The following is an 18455-nucleotide window of genomic DNA, read 5'->3' as shown; positions in this document are numbered from 1 at the left end:
GATAAAATAAATTTTTACATTATTAAAAATACATTTTATGATTTAATCTTGGATTTTTAAAATGTTATATTTGTTAAAAATGTTTAAAATGTTATATTACTTCTGACGTTTCGAAAACTTTGGGATTATTTTAATCCCGAATGACTCAGGCTCAATTATGTCTAAGAGTCGAAAAATCCAAATTAAATAGGTACTACACACTATATTATATATAACTTTAAATCAGGGGCTCCCAAAGTTATTTTGTCTACTGTCCACTTTGAGAATAAATTATTTATTAGCACCCCCATTTTTTCACCTACTTAAAAACCACTATAGCGAGATCTCAGTCAGTGTCTAAGAGTTCTCCTAAATAAAATTACAAATCGCCTCCTAAGCCTCTACACAACACCCCCATTTTTTTCTGGGTCTCTTATCGCCCCTCTTTAAGCCTGACGCTGACAAGGGGGCGTTATCGCCCACTTTGGGAAAAGCTGCTTTAAATCAAAACTCACCTTCACGAAACTACCGTACGTTGGTGTTTCGGGTCTGTATGTATTACCCAAAGCATATTTTTCAACTGTCGCTAGCGTTTGTTCTTTTAATTGGAATATCTGACTACAATATGGATGTACTTTATTCAAAGTGTTTTTGACTTCGGGATCTTGCAGGTATTCTCTGGGCACAGACGAAGGCTTTCTGATGTCCACCGCACTCGTAATCGTACCACTGGTCAAACCGTGAATATAATAAACGCTAAGTAGACCATCGAACATTTTTATGTCTTCTTCAATGTATTTTGCTTTAAGGCGGTATATTTCTATCTGATCCACCGGATTCACTTCGGCCATGATTTCGACGAACAAAAGACTCGTTAGTAACGACAGTTGCGCTGTTAATATTTTCATTTTAGTTTTATCTTCCGTTGCCTTTAATTCGTTGTAAACTTTCAGAGTTTCAGTATGCATGTCTGTTAATCTTTTATCTTTCAATTGTAGTACTGTGTCGATATTTGAAGTATTTGTATCTGTATTCGTTGGTTTGGTTTGATTTACGATTGATTTTAAATACAACGTGAGCTGTTCAAATTTTTTCAGTTCAAATTCAGCATCTGATTTCCTGGAATGAGACACTGTGACGTCAGAACCATTTTCTTGCAATCAGAAGGTAATAGAAGAAAGTTAATGAAAACAAGGAAATGTAATGTATGTAAGAGAGAATACATGTAAGCATAAATTAAGTTACGTAACTAACTACAGTATTATGTCTGCGTGCGTGCGTGCGTGTGTGTGCGTGCGTGCGTGTTTGATGTGTGTGTGTGTGTGTGTGTGTGTGTGTGTGTGTGTGTGTGTGTGTGTGTGTGTGTGTGTGTGTGTGTGTGTGTGTGTGTGTGTGTGTGTGTGTGTGTGTGTGTGTGTGCGCGTGCGTGCGTGCGTACGTGCGTGTGATGTGTGTGTTTTATGCATTTCATGATACACAACTTGGGCGTCAATTACTAGTAATTCTCTAAATTTGGGCCCTTGATTGTTTAATTGCTATGAATTTCCACGCAAGGTGTTTCATGAAGTGCATTTATCTCTTATATTTAGTCAGTTACGACCGTAGCGTGTAAGGCATTAGTGAAGAACACAAATCATTACATCACTCAAAACTTACGTTTTAGAAGTAGCCGTTGCATGTAATGTAGCGATATTCTTCCAAATAATATTCAACAATGAATCTAAATGCAAAGAATATTGAGCTCTGTCTTCAATAGATATTGTTTCATAAGCCAATACATGACGATCGCCTAGAATGAATTATAAATTGTGATATTTTAAATGTGATGGTTTAAATTTTATTTTATAGTGACAGAAGATTAGATTTTCAATTAGTTGTCAACAAATAACACGAGGCATTTTGAAAAAATATTTTCGTATATTTTTTAAGTTCGGTGCTAGTGCAAAGTAAACCAATACATTTTCTACATTCGATGCCATCATCAGTTTTTTTTTCCACATTAATAATAGATATTGAAACAATTCAATAATGCTACGGGAAGTAAAATGGTAGTCTCATTGTGCTAACACTTTTTAGTCGAACGAAATAAAAATATATAAGAGTAACAATTGATTTCCATAAAATTTGAATTAAACAATTTATTATTAATTAAAAAAAAAGTAGACCGGGAAAATTCTAGGAAGAAGAACACACAAGCGAATTAATTCACAAGCAATTCCTATCAATCCTTTACTGCTATGTCGGTTCGTGTCCGCAACGTATTACCATTTGACATACTGCTAGCGAAACTCGTATTGAATGAGCGTAAAAATGCCTTTAAAAAAATAATTAAGAACCTACTACCATCATAAGAAACGTACTTGCTTTTAATAAATGAATTGTAATGTAAGCAGCTGCTTGGCTCTGTCCCTGGCGTTGCTGACGTCCATGAACGACGGTAACCACTTACCATCACGTGGGCCGTATGCTAGTCTGCCTACAAAGGCAATAAAAAAAAAGTTGTTTCTTCTTACATCGTATCTATTAAAGGGCTTCGAAATTTTGCTCCTGCGTACGCATAGCGTTTGATTAATGGCGAATAAATAATTAATCAAGTTCAAACAGAACGCGCTGTAAAAGCAAACAGAACGTACCGTTTTCAACAGGGGAGACGGTAATTTTCTGGACATAATAAGGCAATACAGGAAGGTTCTCAGACAACTTTTTCGTATTGACGATGGCTTCTTGTAATTCTTCATCAGATGTAGCTTTATCTATATTCAAGAACGGTGTCGGATACATCGCTGGCGAGTTAATAAACGCTTTGAATAACTCGTCCCAAAATCTCGCTGGTATTGACGAAAGTCTGCAAAAATTCATTACAATCTTAGACCATCGCTAATTCATGACCATTATACACAGAAAATATTTTACGTAATTTACTTTAAATTATTAATTCTACAATTCCGGACATTTCAATAATTTTTGTGGTTTTGTTTTAGTGAGGACAGATGTGCTACAAATACTCATCTTCCCATTGTTGTTCCCATCGATGGTATTAACATTAAACCTACCGACAGTTCTTACATACCTTTTCGTTAAAACGATCAGTCAAATTAACCGATGATTAAAAAAGTTTTTCATTTCATTATTCAATGCAGCAGATGCAGATAATGGATTTTTCTTTGAAAACAAAACTAAAAGAGTGTAAGAAATATTCTATGCATCATCCAATCGTCGTATAGTTTGATAAAGATATTGAAACGGTTTTAAAACGGTCAATTTGATCGGTATCAATACAGTTTTAACATTAGACATCTGCTATATTTCACTAATAAAAAAACACCATTTAAATTTCCAACAATAACAAATAATAATCTTCATCAAATTCATATGTATATAAACAATATTTCTAATCTATTGTAACCCTGATACACTAGAAGTAATTCGGATTAATTTATATTTTAAAAAACGTCACCAACCTCTCATTTCGAAGTTCTTGATCATTCCCCAGTAACTTCGCAAGTACTCTAAGCACGTCCAGCAAGGCGAAAGGCAATCCTTTTGTAGCTGTGGCTATTTGAACAATGTATTTCAAAACTTCGCTGCAATTTCTCTCCAATATTTCACCTTCTGATATTGATAGACCATTCGTCAATTTTAAGAAAATCAGCTTTAACGAGCTCAATACTCTTTGTATGACATACGATGATACTGGTAACAATTTAATGTCTCGTTTCGTGTTTACTGATATCATGGCGGACTCTATTTTGGTTAAGTTTTCTTTTATTATCACCAGTTTATCTTCATCAGGTACGTCCAACGCTAAGGTCACGTCAGATACTGTAGCAAGATCTATCGAAAGTTTGTCCGTCTGTCTTTCAAGCGGTATGTTCATATTCAAAGACAATCTGTTATAAATGTCCGTTCTGATTTTACATAGATCATATTCTGCTTTGTTCACATACAATTTGGGCTGGCCGTAGAGCTTTCTTATCTTCTTGCTCAATTTAGTTTTTTCCGAACTAACTTGATCATTATTCAGATCTATAATACGAACGGACTTAGCGAATTCCTCGACCATTGCGCTGTTATTTGACATCTTAAAAAGTTCATGAATCAAATACTTGTGGGTCCATTTCATGTGAAGATATATCAAAGGAACGATGTCCTCTCTCAGAGTCTGACGTTTCTTGGACCCAGATTTAATGAACAGAGGTTCGTATGTCAGTCTTATAAGTCTATCTCTCCAGCTGAGTAGCTGTAACACGCGACATGAGGACTTGTCATCTAAATTGTGCTCAGCTTCCATAATAGCTCGTTCAATAAAAAGATTAATAGTTCTCAAATACACAGTGCACTGTTTCAGTATAGGATACTCGATGAAATCATTAGTCATTTGACCTTTTAGGACGGCCTTCGAATAGTCGTATGCAGAAAAATAATCTTTACAATGTAACGACGAAAGGTATACAGACAAAAGTTCATTGTAAAGCAATAAAGTTTCGACATTTATCACTTTAAGAACGTTATCACTAATACTTTGAGACTCCGGGAAGTATCTTTTATACATGAAATCCATCCCAACGGTTTCGTTGAAGTGAACTTTGATTTGTTTATTCAATTTTGAAACTAAATCGATGCTATCCGTTTTTTTATGTTTTAAAATCTCTTCAATGATCGTGTAGGTTATGTGGAATGTTTCTTTGGAACACTTAAAATAGGTTGTTAATAAACTGAATATAGTGTATAGAACTTTTTCAGTTGTATAGTCTGTATCAGTGAATTCTCGACTTGCGATGTAAGCGATTTGCTGAGCGATCTCTAATGATGAGTTCGCGCAAAGACCTTTCGCTCTTAACGTATGCGTTGTATCACGAGGTTCCTTGAATTCAAAACCATCAATTAACTGATTCAAAGCTCTCAGCATGCAGTTTTTGTTTTCGGCAAGTGACGCGATGACATTTGAGGCGAAATCTCCTCCGCATCTTGGTTTTACATATATATCCGAAAAACTGTTAACGAGAGCCGTTTTAACCGGTATACCCCTTACGATTTGCTGCCAAGTCAGATGCGATGCTTGTAATAGATGCGATATGGTTGGTCTTTCAAAACCTAGAATATTAAATACCATATGTTAATATTTAAAGAAAATAAAACGATTAGCGTGGTGTGGACACGTGCTGCGTAGAGAGAAGATGCATGTGACTAGGAGATGTTTGGAAATGGTAATGCAAGTTGGGGGAAGAGGTCGACCGAAGAAGACATGGATGGAGTGTGTGAATGACAATATGAGAGAGAGAGGAATGAGTGTTGAGCTGACGGCTGATAGAAGAGAATGATAGAGAAAATTTGGCTGTGTCGCCCCACATAATGAGATAGGTGAAGAAAAAAAAAACTTTTAGAAAATTGATGAGGTTTAAGGCGTCTTTAATTTTTTATATATAAGCACCGATAAAATATTAGTTAAATTAGCTGACTGAGTATTGATTATCCACCCAACCCGTCCTATGTAAATTACTTGTAAAAACTTAGATAAATGTTGTACGTTCACTTATAATGGATAAACTCTAGATTGTGTCAATCATTAAGTCTAAGCGACAAGCCCACCCACTTAGTCTCCTTATTTACCCATGTGTGTCTAAAAATATCTTGCTTACCTTGAACGAAAGCTGCCATCGCTTCGTGACATTTGATGGATATTTCATGGTATTCGCTGGGCAAGTCGCATGAAGACAACAAGGCCACTAAATCCAGATAAGTCAAGGTCTCCGACAAGCTCGCGTTCCAATCATCAGATCTGAGTAAGAAAATCTCGACACCACGATTTCTCATAGCCCGCGATATTTCTCCGTATTTCGGATCCATAGTGAAGAAAACTCTGAAATTCGGATGTGGCTTGATTTCACTTACGTCCCCTCTCTCGAGTATACTCAACACTCCGTTGGGCTCTAATAGACCATTTAGACGATCTAAAACAGCTGCTGACGTGAGATTTACGTTATCGAGAAGGAGCCACGACCCTTCCATCATAGTCTTCACTAGTAAAGAATCGACCCACTCAAATTTTCCACCTACATTTATCGATTTTCCTTTTGAAACTCGGAATGCTAATAAATCCAAGACGTTTACAATTTTCGTTATTTTTTCGCTCATACTGGTACAAGTGGCGTTGTACTGAAGTAGCTGTTCACTGTGTTTTTTGAGGGATTGTATTTTCCCTTGGAACTCTTTTGTATCGTCGTTTCTGTCACAACTAATTCTTTGCAACGTTTTGTACTCATACAAGTTACTCAATAGACACTTTGTTTTCAACTCATCCTTTTTACTGTCCAACCAGATGTTTCTGACCGTTTGTATCGTTATAGTTTCTATTTTGTCATAAATGATTTCGAGGTTTCTGTTATAGTCGACTTGCTCGAAGCCGCCTAGCAAGTCGGAGACATCCATGGCCGACGTCACCGGAACTACTTGCAAGTCGTTACCAGTCAAATCGGCGAGTAGTTGAACAGCACTGCTTTTGCCTGTGGCCGACGAACCCACAAGTATTGACAGCCAGTTCATGTTGACGCTCTGTGCCAAGGCTTTCAAAGTGGAAAGTTGATTTCTTAAAACTAGGAGATTCGTTTGAATGGATCTTCTGTTTTTGAACTGTTTTTCGACGTTTCTTTCGATAGATACATCGCCGATTATAACTTCTTTTTCGTTTATTAAGAACTGTGGTATGCTATCGCTTCTCGGGTAGTCGGGTTCGAAAAATTCAGTATATGTTTGGATCATTTTGCCTTTGTCTTCGGCTGTCCTCATACGATTCACATACAGCATATCAACATATTTCCCAGGACAAATTTTATTGTCACCGTTTTGATCTTTAATAATAGCTTCACACCATCTTTGTATGTCTCTCAAATTCATCTCCCAAGGGCTACCTCTATGTGCCCAAGACTGTAGCTCAATAATATCATGGGCGACTTTACAGTTAAAATGCACAATTCTATGGAGAATATCTTTGGGTATGGATGGATATTGAGATTCGACAATATAAATCAAGTCAGCTTTAGTTAAAGTATCAATGTACACTTGAGTGAATCTGTTCAAGAATGAAACTGGGAGACCTCTTCTTGCTCCGCCTTGTTTCAAAGGATTCTGACAAGCGAACAATCTTGTCTGTTCTTTCACTTTAAACGTTCTGCCTAATTCAGGTATGAAAACTTCTCCCCTGTGATCTAGGCAAGCGTTGAGACCTTCTAATACAGGTTGGGGAGCTAAGTTTAATTCGTCCAATAAAATCCAATCGCCGTTTTGGAGCGCACTCAGAAATGAACCCTCCTTGAATGTGAAAGATCCATCTTCGGAAGGCAAATCGGTACCAAATAAATCAGTTATATCCTAAAAAAACAAAAACAAACAATACTGATCAGAATTGCTTAAAAATATGAAATAGCTATTTATCTTTGACTAGCGACCCGCCCTCGCTTCGCTTCGGAGACATTAAAACACACATGAAACCAAAAAAAAATATATAAAAAAAATTAAAAAAAGTAGCCTATGTTCATCAGGGACAATGTCGGCTTCTAATGGAAAAAGAATTTTTCAAATCGGTCCAGTAGTTTCGGAGCCTATTCGAAACAAACAAACAAACAAATCTTTCCTCTTTATAATATTAGTATAGATTAAAAAATACTTACAGTTTGGTCACTTAAATTTATCCTCACAACTTTGTGGCCCGATGATTTTGCTATAGCCGTGACTAGGCTCGTCTTTCCAACGCCTGGATTGCCTTCGAGGAGTATTGCCTTATTTAGTTGCAGGCCGCGTAAAAGCCGCAATGTATTAGCACCTGTGGTAGGAGCTGTGAACGTAAACTTGTCGCGTTCGCCACTGACGTCATAGTTAGGACCAACTTCTATGTAAAAAGGCTTTATTCCAAATTTACAGCAATCCATTTCAGCTGTGAACTCATTTTGTTTGTTACCAAGCATAGATCGGAGATTATTCAAATATTCCGGCCCTATAGTCTTGATTTGATCTAACAAGAAATCGATAGCGGAATTTCGCAATGCAGTTAGAGATGCTGAATCAATCTGACCCGTCAATGCTGTGCCAAAACAATCCAAAAATGTCATACATGCTCCATGCACATATGCTTCAGGTACATCCAATAGTCCTTTAGCTACCGTAACATTAATAAACTGGACCCACGAAAGCAAGTCACGAATACTGAAAGGAAATTTGCAGGTCACTTCAGAAGTTTTTAACCATTCAGTGAAATCTAGTATTGAAGTGCCTATGCCAGAGCTTCCATCTTCTTGGTTTCCCAAAGCTATACCTTTATTCACGCTCTTCTCAAGAACGCCCAATAAATCTTCCCTGGTAGTAACACTGTCGCACCATATTTCAGTGAATCGGTTTCGAAGGGCTGGAGATAGTTCTTTCTTGCCGAAATCTCCACCAGGATTCATAGTGCCGATAAAATGGAAATTTTCATTTGCAGTGATAACGACTATGTCTGAGTTATCCTCCATCCCCCTTTCGCTGAGAACTAATTGGCGTTCAGGTTCGAGTAAAGAATTCAATCGTTCCAGGACACTGTCGTCTGCAAGCGATATTTCATCAGCCAAAAATATATCTCCAGTTTCCATGGCCTTGATCAAAGGACCGTCCACCCATTCGAACAACCGACCATCGTTCTTATGCTGACGTACGGGCCTGAGACCACCCAAAAAATCTGAACTCTCAGTGTGCATATGACAATTTACAGATAGCAGCTGACGTTTGTTCATTGCCGCAAGAACTTGACAAATCGTGGTCTTACCACAGCCAGTCTCTCCGACAAGTAAAACCGGTTCATTAAATTTAAACGCTTTCGCTATCAATATGGCTAATCTCCTCATGTTGTAGGTCCAGACTACATGCGAGAACTCAACCAGTTGATTGTTAAAGAGACTTTCTAATATGTATTTTGTCACTGGCGAAGTTCCTTGATGGAGACTGAAAAGATTGTCGGGATTTACGGTTCTTTTGATATTTTTCTGAATGATTTGTTCAATAATGTATCTCTCATCGGTCTGTCTTACTTTTCCAGCGAGTATAAGATAACCTTCATCAGCTATGTGTTGATCCCAATCGTAAAACTTCTCATCAGTGAGACACTCTTTGGACGCATGTTTGTATCTTTCACCCCATCTAAATAAGTCTCTTAAAGTTATGAAGCCATCTTTACCTTGTACAGCTGCAGATCCTCGACGTCTTATTTGCAGATCTGCCATAACAGCTATCATCTTTTTACTATACGCTGGAGGTACATGACATCTTTGATGCAGTATCGTTTCCAATTCTCGTTTGGGTATTTCATCGAAATGAAGCTCAACGAATCTATTTCGGAAGGCGCGAGATAGCATTTTGCGCCCTCCATACAAGCCTGGTGGATTCTGGGTCGCGAATAGCATAAAGTTAGGATCGGCTTTGATAACTTGTTGTGTTTCTGGTATGAACAATTCTCTATTATCATCTAATACTCTGTTCAAAGCTTCCAGTACGTCACTCGGAGCTAAATTCAATTCGTCCAAAATAATCCAATAACCTTTTCTCATGGCTTCAACAAGAACGCCTTCTCTGAACACTAATTTACCACTTGAATCTGTGGCGTACGAACCAATATATTCTTGTAGATCGGTGTGCTCGTGATTGTTAATTCTCACACAGTAGTTTCCAGATGCCTTTGCAATGTAAGTGATAAGAGAAGTTTTTCCTACAGACGTATCGCCTTGCAGCAGAACAGGTAAACGACCCAAGGATACAATTCGCGCTATATCCCTTAGATTTTTTCGGACCGTCGGAGTGAGAATGTAGTTTTCAGGAATGCATACTTCTAATGTTCCTTGTGGAATCCAATGACCTTCGAAAAGTAGAAAATTTTGGCCTAAAACCTGTGGCTCTGGAATGGTTTGATTGAGAACAGATTTTATGTTCTTTTTTCCTATAACAGCCCTGTAATATAAAAAAAATGACGATTGTTTTCTGTGCACTAAAACTGACCTAATTACATGACGTTAAAATCTTTAATTAATATTTAATAAGACATATAACTTACTTGGCAATCATGGCTTCTACGATAGGATGCGAAGAGCTATCTAATTGCGTTAAGAAAGATAAACAAAAGGCTTCATAAAGTGACCTTGCCACTGTTCCGCATTTTGCTTTGGAGGCAGCCGTTAAGGCTCTGCATAGAGTACGAAGGGAATAGTGTGGCGCATTACCTACAAAATATACAGATGTTTTCATTTTATAGGTTTCATGATATTTAAAATTGATATTTCATTTAAAAATTTGAAAAGTTTTTATATATCGACGCTTGAAAGGCAAACGTGTCTAAGCGACAATAACTGCTTTGTACATAAATGATAGGCAATAACCATATTCGATGCGCAAAAAAATATATTTCTAGGTCTTTTAAAATCATTTCAATCCTACAGCTACTAGCTAGATTCTACTACAGCTAGATTCGTTAAAATAAATTTTGTTTTCAGGTATTTTAACTTTAAATTAGTCTAATGTAAAGTTCACGCATTGTCGCTTAGTCACGTTTGCCTTTCAAGCGTCGATATATTCTATATTAATTACCTGCGCCGTCGACTAGATTCAACTTTGCCTCTTTTCTTATACCAGAATAGAAAGAGTAAATTGCTTCCAAAGTTGCCCCCGTGAGATTCATATGATATAAATAGTCCCCTATGAGCAACATCAAATCATTTCGTTCGGTTAACTCATCTATGAAGAATTCGGTAAAACGGTTTCTAAGACCAACGGGTAAATCTTTTTTACCAACATCTGTAGCTGGATTCATGCACGCGAACAATGTGAAATCTGCATGTCTTTTTATAGGAACTTTATCACCTTTTTCTAATAAGTCTATAGTGTCATTCTTGTCTTCTAATAATCCAGCTAAGCATTCTAGAATCTCAGCTGAAGCCAAATTTATCTCATCTAGTAACACCCAATGACCTTCCTGCATAGCTTTCACTAGAGAGCCTTCTATAAAGGCAAAAGTTAATTTGGAAGCGGCTTTGATTTGTTGTTCCAATTTGGCCAGTTTGTAGCCAAACGTTAACCACCTTTTTAGCTTAATTTCTTTTTTTTCGGCATTTAATCTATTAACGGCTGCTTTATGACTCTGTTGCATCAATGCCAACAATGCCGTCCAACTTTCTGTCTCATAACAAGTCTCTACGTGACTCAGAAACTTGGTATTTTTTTGTACGTTATAAAAATTACGGAAGAGCTCTTGAAATTCGTTTTTGATAGGCTTTATGACGTATTTCAAGTCGACCGGCTTATAACCGCCCAGCAAGTCCGCCGAATCCGACTGTTGGTTCATATTGATAACGATTAACTTATGTCCCGTCTGCTTAGCCAAGTACTGGACGGAAGATGTTTTCCCTGTACCGGTTTCGCCAACAAGCAACACAGGCTCGTTAGACATAACGCAGCACGCTATCTTCTCCAACAAGCATGCGGACTGACGAGTAAATGAAAAGACCACTTGCTTATTATCAAAATCAATAGTTTCTAAGCTTTTCTCTAGCCGTGGTACTTTAGCTCTTCCGACTTCAAAACAAGCGGGGTGTAGCGATACGTTTGGCTTGTAGTGTTTGCAATAAAACTCTGACTTAGTTTCTACAATACCTAAGCATGTTCCGACTTTTTTTGCTAGCTCCAACCTATGTTCCGGTGTTGAAACCGAACAAGTGAATATGTCGAGAGCATCTTGCAGTACTTTGAGGGCAGATCCTGGACTTGACACAGCAAAACCTACGACAGCTCGGGAACACCACTTCATCAAATCTCTTGTGGATATAAGTCTTGAACCCCTTATTAAATTTATATTGAAGTTTTTTTCAATAACAACCTCAGTTGTCTGTAATGAAGTGTCGTGATTTCCTACGGAGAACATCATGAATACCTCGATGATTCTCGAGCAAATTGTATTCAAACTCGGATATAATGTCTGTACTATTTCAGATAACTCGGCCCGAGAGAGTGGTTCGACATTGATTTGCGTCAAATGTTTCTGTAAGAGTGTACTAGAGTTGGACATTTTCTTTTGGAAACCATAATTTGTTGTTAATGTTCTGAAAATACACATTGTTTGGTCATTTCAAATATATGAAGGGCGATAATAATGCTTTATTTTCTAAAACAGGGGTCGGGGAACCGGGGTAAATTGCCCCAAATGGGGTAAAATGAAATTTTGGGGGGTAAAAATGAAACTTTTGTGAGTAAAAAGTATATATTGAAGTAAAACTTCTTTAGAATCTCAAACTCGATGAAACGAAATGGATTTTTTTTTAATTGCTTATATGTGTGGACGAGCTCACAGCCCACCTGGTGTTAAGCGGTTACTGGAACCCATAGACATCTACAACGTAAATGCGCCACACACCTTGAGATATAGTTCTAAGGTCTCAGTATAGTCACAACGGCTGCCCCACCCTTCAAACCGAAAGGCATTACTGCTTCACGGCAGAAATAAGCGGTGTGGTGGTACCTACCCGCGCGGACTCACAAGAGGTCCTACCACCAGTAATTACGCAAATTATAATTCTGCGGGTTTGATTTTTATTGCACGATGTTGAATGAAACGAAAACATAATTATTTTTTTTCAAACTTATCGTGTGGTCTATAATATGAAAGATGCTGAAAAGAAGCGATTTCGTTTTTTTTTTGTTCTTCGCCATTGGGTAATATCAACTTACACAAAAATATTTTGGGGTAATAATTAAAAAAGTTCCCCGACCGCTGCTCTAAAATGATACGCACCTCTGAGTTACGAAGAGCTGAAAACCCGGGGTTACAGGTAGTGAATCTCTGTACCCGGGTACACATAGCGTGTTCCTTTCTATGAGCGAGCTGAGAGTTGAAGCAACGTCTAATGCAGCACAGTCAATATCCTCTAATAAAAGCCAATGCCCATTTTGTACAGCCTGTAAAACAAATATATTGGTACAATAGTCTATCAATTTTTTTTTAATCTTGTTATCCAAAATCTTAAGTTGTATAACGTAATAATTTCGTTTAGAAATGATAAAATTAAAAAACTTTTAAATTTAACAATTTAATAAATGTCAAATATTTTTATTTTTATTGCATATATGAGTAGACGAGCTCACAGCCCACCTGGTGTTAAGTGGTCACCTTAGCCCATACACATTTACAACGTAAATTCCGCCACCCACCTTGAGATATGAGTTCTAAGGTCTCAGTATAGTTAGAACGGCTGCCCCACATTTCAAACCGAAACGCATTACTGCTCCACGGCAGAAATAGGCAGGGCGATGGTACGTACCCGTGCGGATTCACAAGAGCTTACTACCAGTAAAATGAGGAATGATCTACGAAATCATAACACACGGTGTGAGAGATATCTCAAAAAGGAATTTAACGAATTCGCTGTTGCGTATTGAATAGTCAAACGCATGAAAAATCCTCATCAATTCAATAAAATATTAACCTGAATCATTGAAATGAATTATTTAGGATTTGACTTTTTTAAACATGTTGAACATGGTCTTCGTACATAGGGGCGGTTTAAAAACAGAATATACCCAATAAAATGATACAATAGGCAGCAATACTACTTTTTCAGTTGACAAATGATAAAATGCAAATATCGCTCAAGGTTAGCTTTTCGGTCATCCTTGAAGTACAAAAAACCAACTGTATTAATATCAATATTGTATAAGTATCGCCTTTGACATAATCCATTTTAAATTTGTACGTTGTGTTTGTTCTGAATTGTACTATATTTTGTAACTTTTGAACGAGGCACTAGTAAGAAGAAGGTTTATCAATGGGGGAGGGAGGGGGTTTGGCGAAAATATAAAACTTATGACTACAGCGCCACTCCTAGTAAGTTTTCCCATATATGTTAGAAAAGTGTGGTAACAATAGTAAGTATACATTTTTAGCCACTGTTAATGACCCATGAGACATATGCTTCAAAAGAGACAAAATAAATTAGCAATAGCGTTCACTGCTGCAGTGATGACACCACCATATTGCTAGGAAAGACAAGTAACACAGTCTCTCTAAATTACTAGCATTTTATGTGTAACGATAACTGTCATAGAATAGCAAAAATCCAAAAACCTGAATCACGCTAATTCCTTTTACACCATAACTTTGCATATAAGTTGCAAGCATTTAGACTGTCTGTCTACTGAGCAAAGGCATTTACTCGTTCATAAATCTTTCATTTGTCATTTGCTCTGTGTAACTATAATTGTGATCAACAGCACAAGGTGTGCTGTCGTAGACCTCTGACCGTGAAGGTCACAACATTTTTTACATGCATAAACTTACTGCATTTTTTAAAGTTTTTTTTTTTATATTTCATTAATATTGATTCTGTACAACACAGAAGTGTTGTGTCTAAGCTTTTTCTGAGCTTTGTTTTGAACTATCTACCTGTGCTTGTGTTCATTGCTCTTCAAATTTTCTACGATTGGTAAAAGTTTTGTGTTTAATAAGCTGTTTATGTCAAATTCGAGGAATCATTCTGACCGCAGACCTGAGGCGCCCTATCACCTAACATACAACTCACACAAACGATCCATAAATACCATCATGATGTATCACTTAATTTGGAACTGTAGTAATTACCTCAGTTAGTACTCCTGGACCCCATTTAAATTCTCCAGGAACATCAGTACATTGATGAGATCCAAGTAGCATTCGAGAATCAGTCTGATCACCCAACTGTACTTTCTTGAAAGCGGTACCTTTTCGACCTGTTATAGCTGCTAAGTGTTCCACAAGAGTAGTTTTCCCGGAGCCTACTGGTCCCATGAGACAAAGTGGTTGACCTAAAAAAATCCTCAACTTTTATGACAATCTAAATGAGCACTAAAATACATTGTAACACGGTTGGCTTTTTAAGGAATTAGGTAAAATATGTCAAATCTCACATTTAACAGATACTGTCTAATTTATTTTTTCAGCTTTTCACATAAACAATAACTTTAATTAATGAAAATTTAAAACATTAACAAAACATATTCGTGCAAATTAAATCATAGATAAAAACAATATTCTCAAATACAGCATACCTGAAGCAACAGCAAGTGCAAGACTTCTCAAATTATTGACCGTCGATTTTACAGGAACCAAACTACCATTCTGAACATTGTCCTTATCATACAATGGTAACAGGATACCATCAATATTAACTACATTATCAATAATAAGTTTTTCATCTTTGACCGTTTCATCAAAAGTATAGCATTTGAAATTTTTGGGAGTAAGAAAGTGAAAGACGTCTTGTTGAGAAAGTTTCATATTGTTTGATAGTATCTTTGCTTGTGCTTCTGTCATATTAGTTAAGATCACCATGCATTCTTTAACCATCCTGTATAGAAATATAATATTTATATAAGACAATATCATATAGAGGGGTAAAAGGTTATATGGTTAAAGCATCATTTTTGCAACATTACAAGAGAGCTATTTAAAGTTTATACTTTGGAAAAATAATCGTAACAGAAAAACTTGAACTGCTGATGTTAATACCAAATAAAACAGACATTTAATTATTATTATTTGTGCATATTTAGCAAAATGTTGCTTAAACTTTTCACCTTTCACCCACCGATATATTATTTTTAGTATGTTTAGTAGTTAATTTCATTTTTAGATTGAAAGTTCACTGAAATTTCACTTATATTTCTCATACTAAGTTTTATTATGAATTTTAAAAGATTTTCTTTTATAAAAGAAATGTTTAGAAAAGTATTGTAAGGTTACTAAGTATGTGTTTTAATAATAACCTAGTGAGGTCTGTTCCCCAAGGAAGATAGGCAGTGTTGTTGTTGAGTCCTAATATGATGACATTAAATATGTAATATTTATACCTTAATTTTTTACACAATTAGATATCTACTGACACATCCGACTAACCATAAAGGAATGAGGGAAAACTGCAACCTACTTTTGGTTGGTCTAATAAATAAATAACGTTACTTTGTGCTACTAGATCACTTCCATTCAGGCTTCTGCAGCAGCAATTCATATATTCGTAACGTTGTATTCAAGAATTTCAGTTACTCAATTTTATTTTTACTTACCATCTTATCTCAACGTTATCATGATTACTGAAGTTCTCAACAAATTTGGTCCAATCCCATTTAACAGACAATTCGTTTGGCAGCTTCGTAAGTAAAGTGTAGCAGCAGTTCACTATTTGTTGATCATTAATCTTCTGTCTGCAGTCGAGCAGCCGACGTTTCTTTGGAGCAACATTGTAACCTTCTTCGTGATATATGAACACCTCAAATGGCGGTACTTTATTGATCTCAAAGTATTTAAGGGCATATCTGAAAATGAAGTTGGTTTACATAATTCAAACATAGTGAATATTACAAAGGATTATAAAAATTTAAGAAATCTCAAATAAAAAACTTAACTATCAATTTACATGCATTCATATTATCATTCATGAGTCTAGTTGGTCATCAATAACAACATGATGTGTCCTGCTTAAAAATAATTTGCAGAGTTCTCACTGATGGGAAGACTTTTTTTCCGACTCACCAACAGGTTAGCATTATACCTTCTAGAGCAAAAATGAAGTCAGCTAAACAATTGCTTTAATGGACGTAAAATGTCTCTATGAATTTTTAGAAAGTACTAAGAGTTTAGGATTCTAGAGTTGGATTATAAAATTTCTATGGAAACTATATTTAAAAAACAAGGAAACTTCCCCTAATTAATTGTTTTAGGATTCATCACTACTAGATGAATGGTTTAATTATGCTTAGAAGATATCTTAGAAACATTCATTTTATTTGTACATACCTTAAAGCTTTCGAACTAGGTAGAACTGTCCAAATTTTATTACTAAATGAAGTTAACAAACACTTACTGCAAAATATCAGGGTGATCACATAAAGTAGCTAATATCACAGAATACTCCAAATGAGCAATCTTTTCAGAATCACTACATTTTATGTAATCAGGGCTGGAGAAAATAGCTTTTAGTGGTATCTTCAATGACACTAATGCCAGTAGTATATTTGATAAATATGTTTTGAACAATATAGCATCATCAATTTTGAGAATGTAATCTGATAAAACTTTCACAATGTCTTGAATTTCTAATGCTTTTTTTGATAAAGATGTCTGAAAAAAAAACCATCTTCATTATTCATTGCATACATCTTGGATTTTCGTTTAGTGTCAAAATGGGATAAATAATACTAGTCTTACAGTAGTAGTAGACAATCCAGGAGGTATTTTTACTAATTTATATTTACATATTGATAGGGTACGGATTATAACTGTATTCTCATTAATAATAGGTGTTTGATTACATTTCATTAGTTACATTTCAGTTAGTTCTGAAGGCTTCCAAAATAATAAGAAAATAGTGCTAACCTTAAATACTCGACGATAAATTATAATTAAGTCACATGTGTGCCTTTAATATAATTATCACCATTAATGAATTTACTTTGTTTATCAACATGCAATTCGAAAGTGAACTTTTTCGGCATCTCAAAAATTTAATTTCACTGAAATTCTATGTACGTAAATACTGGCAGAGTAATGCACGGATATAAATAAGTGAAATAGATATTTTGGTTAAATAACGATAAACAAATACTAACCTTTAGATTTTCACATAATATCTTGAGCTCCTGGGTTCCTGTTTTAGAGCCTATTTTGTTTAGACCAGACAACATATATGAAGTAGACATCTTACCAAGCCTAATAGTTTACTTTTTCATTCAGAACGATAAAACTTATAGATTTTCATTAATGTTAAGCGTGCCGCAAGTGCAGCATGTTCTCAACAAACACAACACGGTAGGTAGGTCTACCACGTGAATTGTTGACATTGACATTGACAACGACATATTAGTTTTAAAGTCATTTTCAAGGAAATGTAAAACATACACTCTGTACTCTGTACAAAGGAAAAATTAGTGCAAAAGTAATAGCACTCACACTGATCTGATTCGGACGAGAATTCGCTTAGGATAATTAATGAATAAATCTTGCAGGGCACAACCCACTGAGTTTCTTGCTGGATCTTCTCAGTGGGTCGCGATTCCGATCTGGTAGTGAATCCAGCGAAGCTCTGCTCTTATTACGTATGGCTTAGGTTAGCGATTTCTTTCAGGTTATATCTCGTGGGTTCGCTTACGAGAACATACGTAGCTGGCCTAGCCCCTCAAGGCTATCAGCGATTATGTAGGGAAAAAATATATAAAGCAATATTGAAGTGTTTGTAATGCCAAAATAAGCTTCTTACTTTATGCACACAAAGAATTAAACGGTGTTTAAAAATAAACTTTCTGTCTGTCGGCTTATTCTGGCGTATCTCCAAAACAGATACCGATTTTATCTTTTATTGACAGCTAACGAATGGGCTAAGAAGCATCCAAAGCTACTTTTCTTTTAAGAAATTAAGCTGATGAAATTGTATAGATCCAACCAA

General features: G+C 36.1%; 1 protein-coding gene across 2 annotated transcripts in view; it reads right to left on the bottom strand.

Annotated features, from left to right (window-relative positions):
• LOC114252893 (midasin) overlaps positions 1-17999 on the bottom strand; it is a 44326-nt gene extending 26327 nt beyond the window's left edge. For both annotated transcript variants that reach the window (XM_089735286.1, XM_089735287.1), the window contains exons 1-14: positions 17623-17999; positions 16878-17134; positions 16081-16329; positions 15067-15365; positions 14621-14823; positions 12779-12942; positions 10582-12089; positions 10052-10217; positions 7647-9948; positions 5619-7347; positions 3441-5073; positions 2613-2824; positions 1636-1768; positions 495-1098 (exon numbers count right to left, since the gene is read on the bottom strand). In XM_089735286.1, the coding sequence (XP_089591412.1) occupies positions 495-1098; positions 1636-1768; positions 2613-2824; positions 3441-5073; positions 5619-7347; positions 7647-9948; positions 10052-10217; positions 10582-12089; positions 12779-12942; positions 14621-14823; positions 15067-15365; positions 16081-16329; positions 16878-17134; positions 17623-17712 (9549 nt within the window). In that variant the 5' untranslated portion in view covers positions 17713-17999. The remainder of the gene's footprint in view (positions 1-494; positions 1099-1635; positions 1769-2612; positions 2825-3440; positions 5074-5618; positions 7348-7646; positions 9949-10051; positions 10218-10581; positions 12090-12778; positions 12943-14620; positions 14824-15066; positions 15366-16080; positions 16330-16877; positions 17135-17622) is intronic.
• Between the last annotated feature and the right edge of the window lie 456 nt (positions 18000-18455).

The sequence above is a fragment of the Bombyx mandarina genome, chromosome 19 (genome assembly GCF_030267445.1).
Source record: "Bombyx mandarina strain Sakado chromosome 19, ASM3026744v2".
In the NCBI taxonomy this organism is placed as follows: domain Eukaryota; kingdom Metazoa; phylum Arthropoda; class Insecta; order Lepidoptera; family Bombycidae; genus Bombyx; species Bombyx mandarina.
The sequence above is the reverse complement of the archived record's forward strand: the minus strand, read 5'-3'. Positions and strand labels throughout refer to the sequence as shown.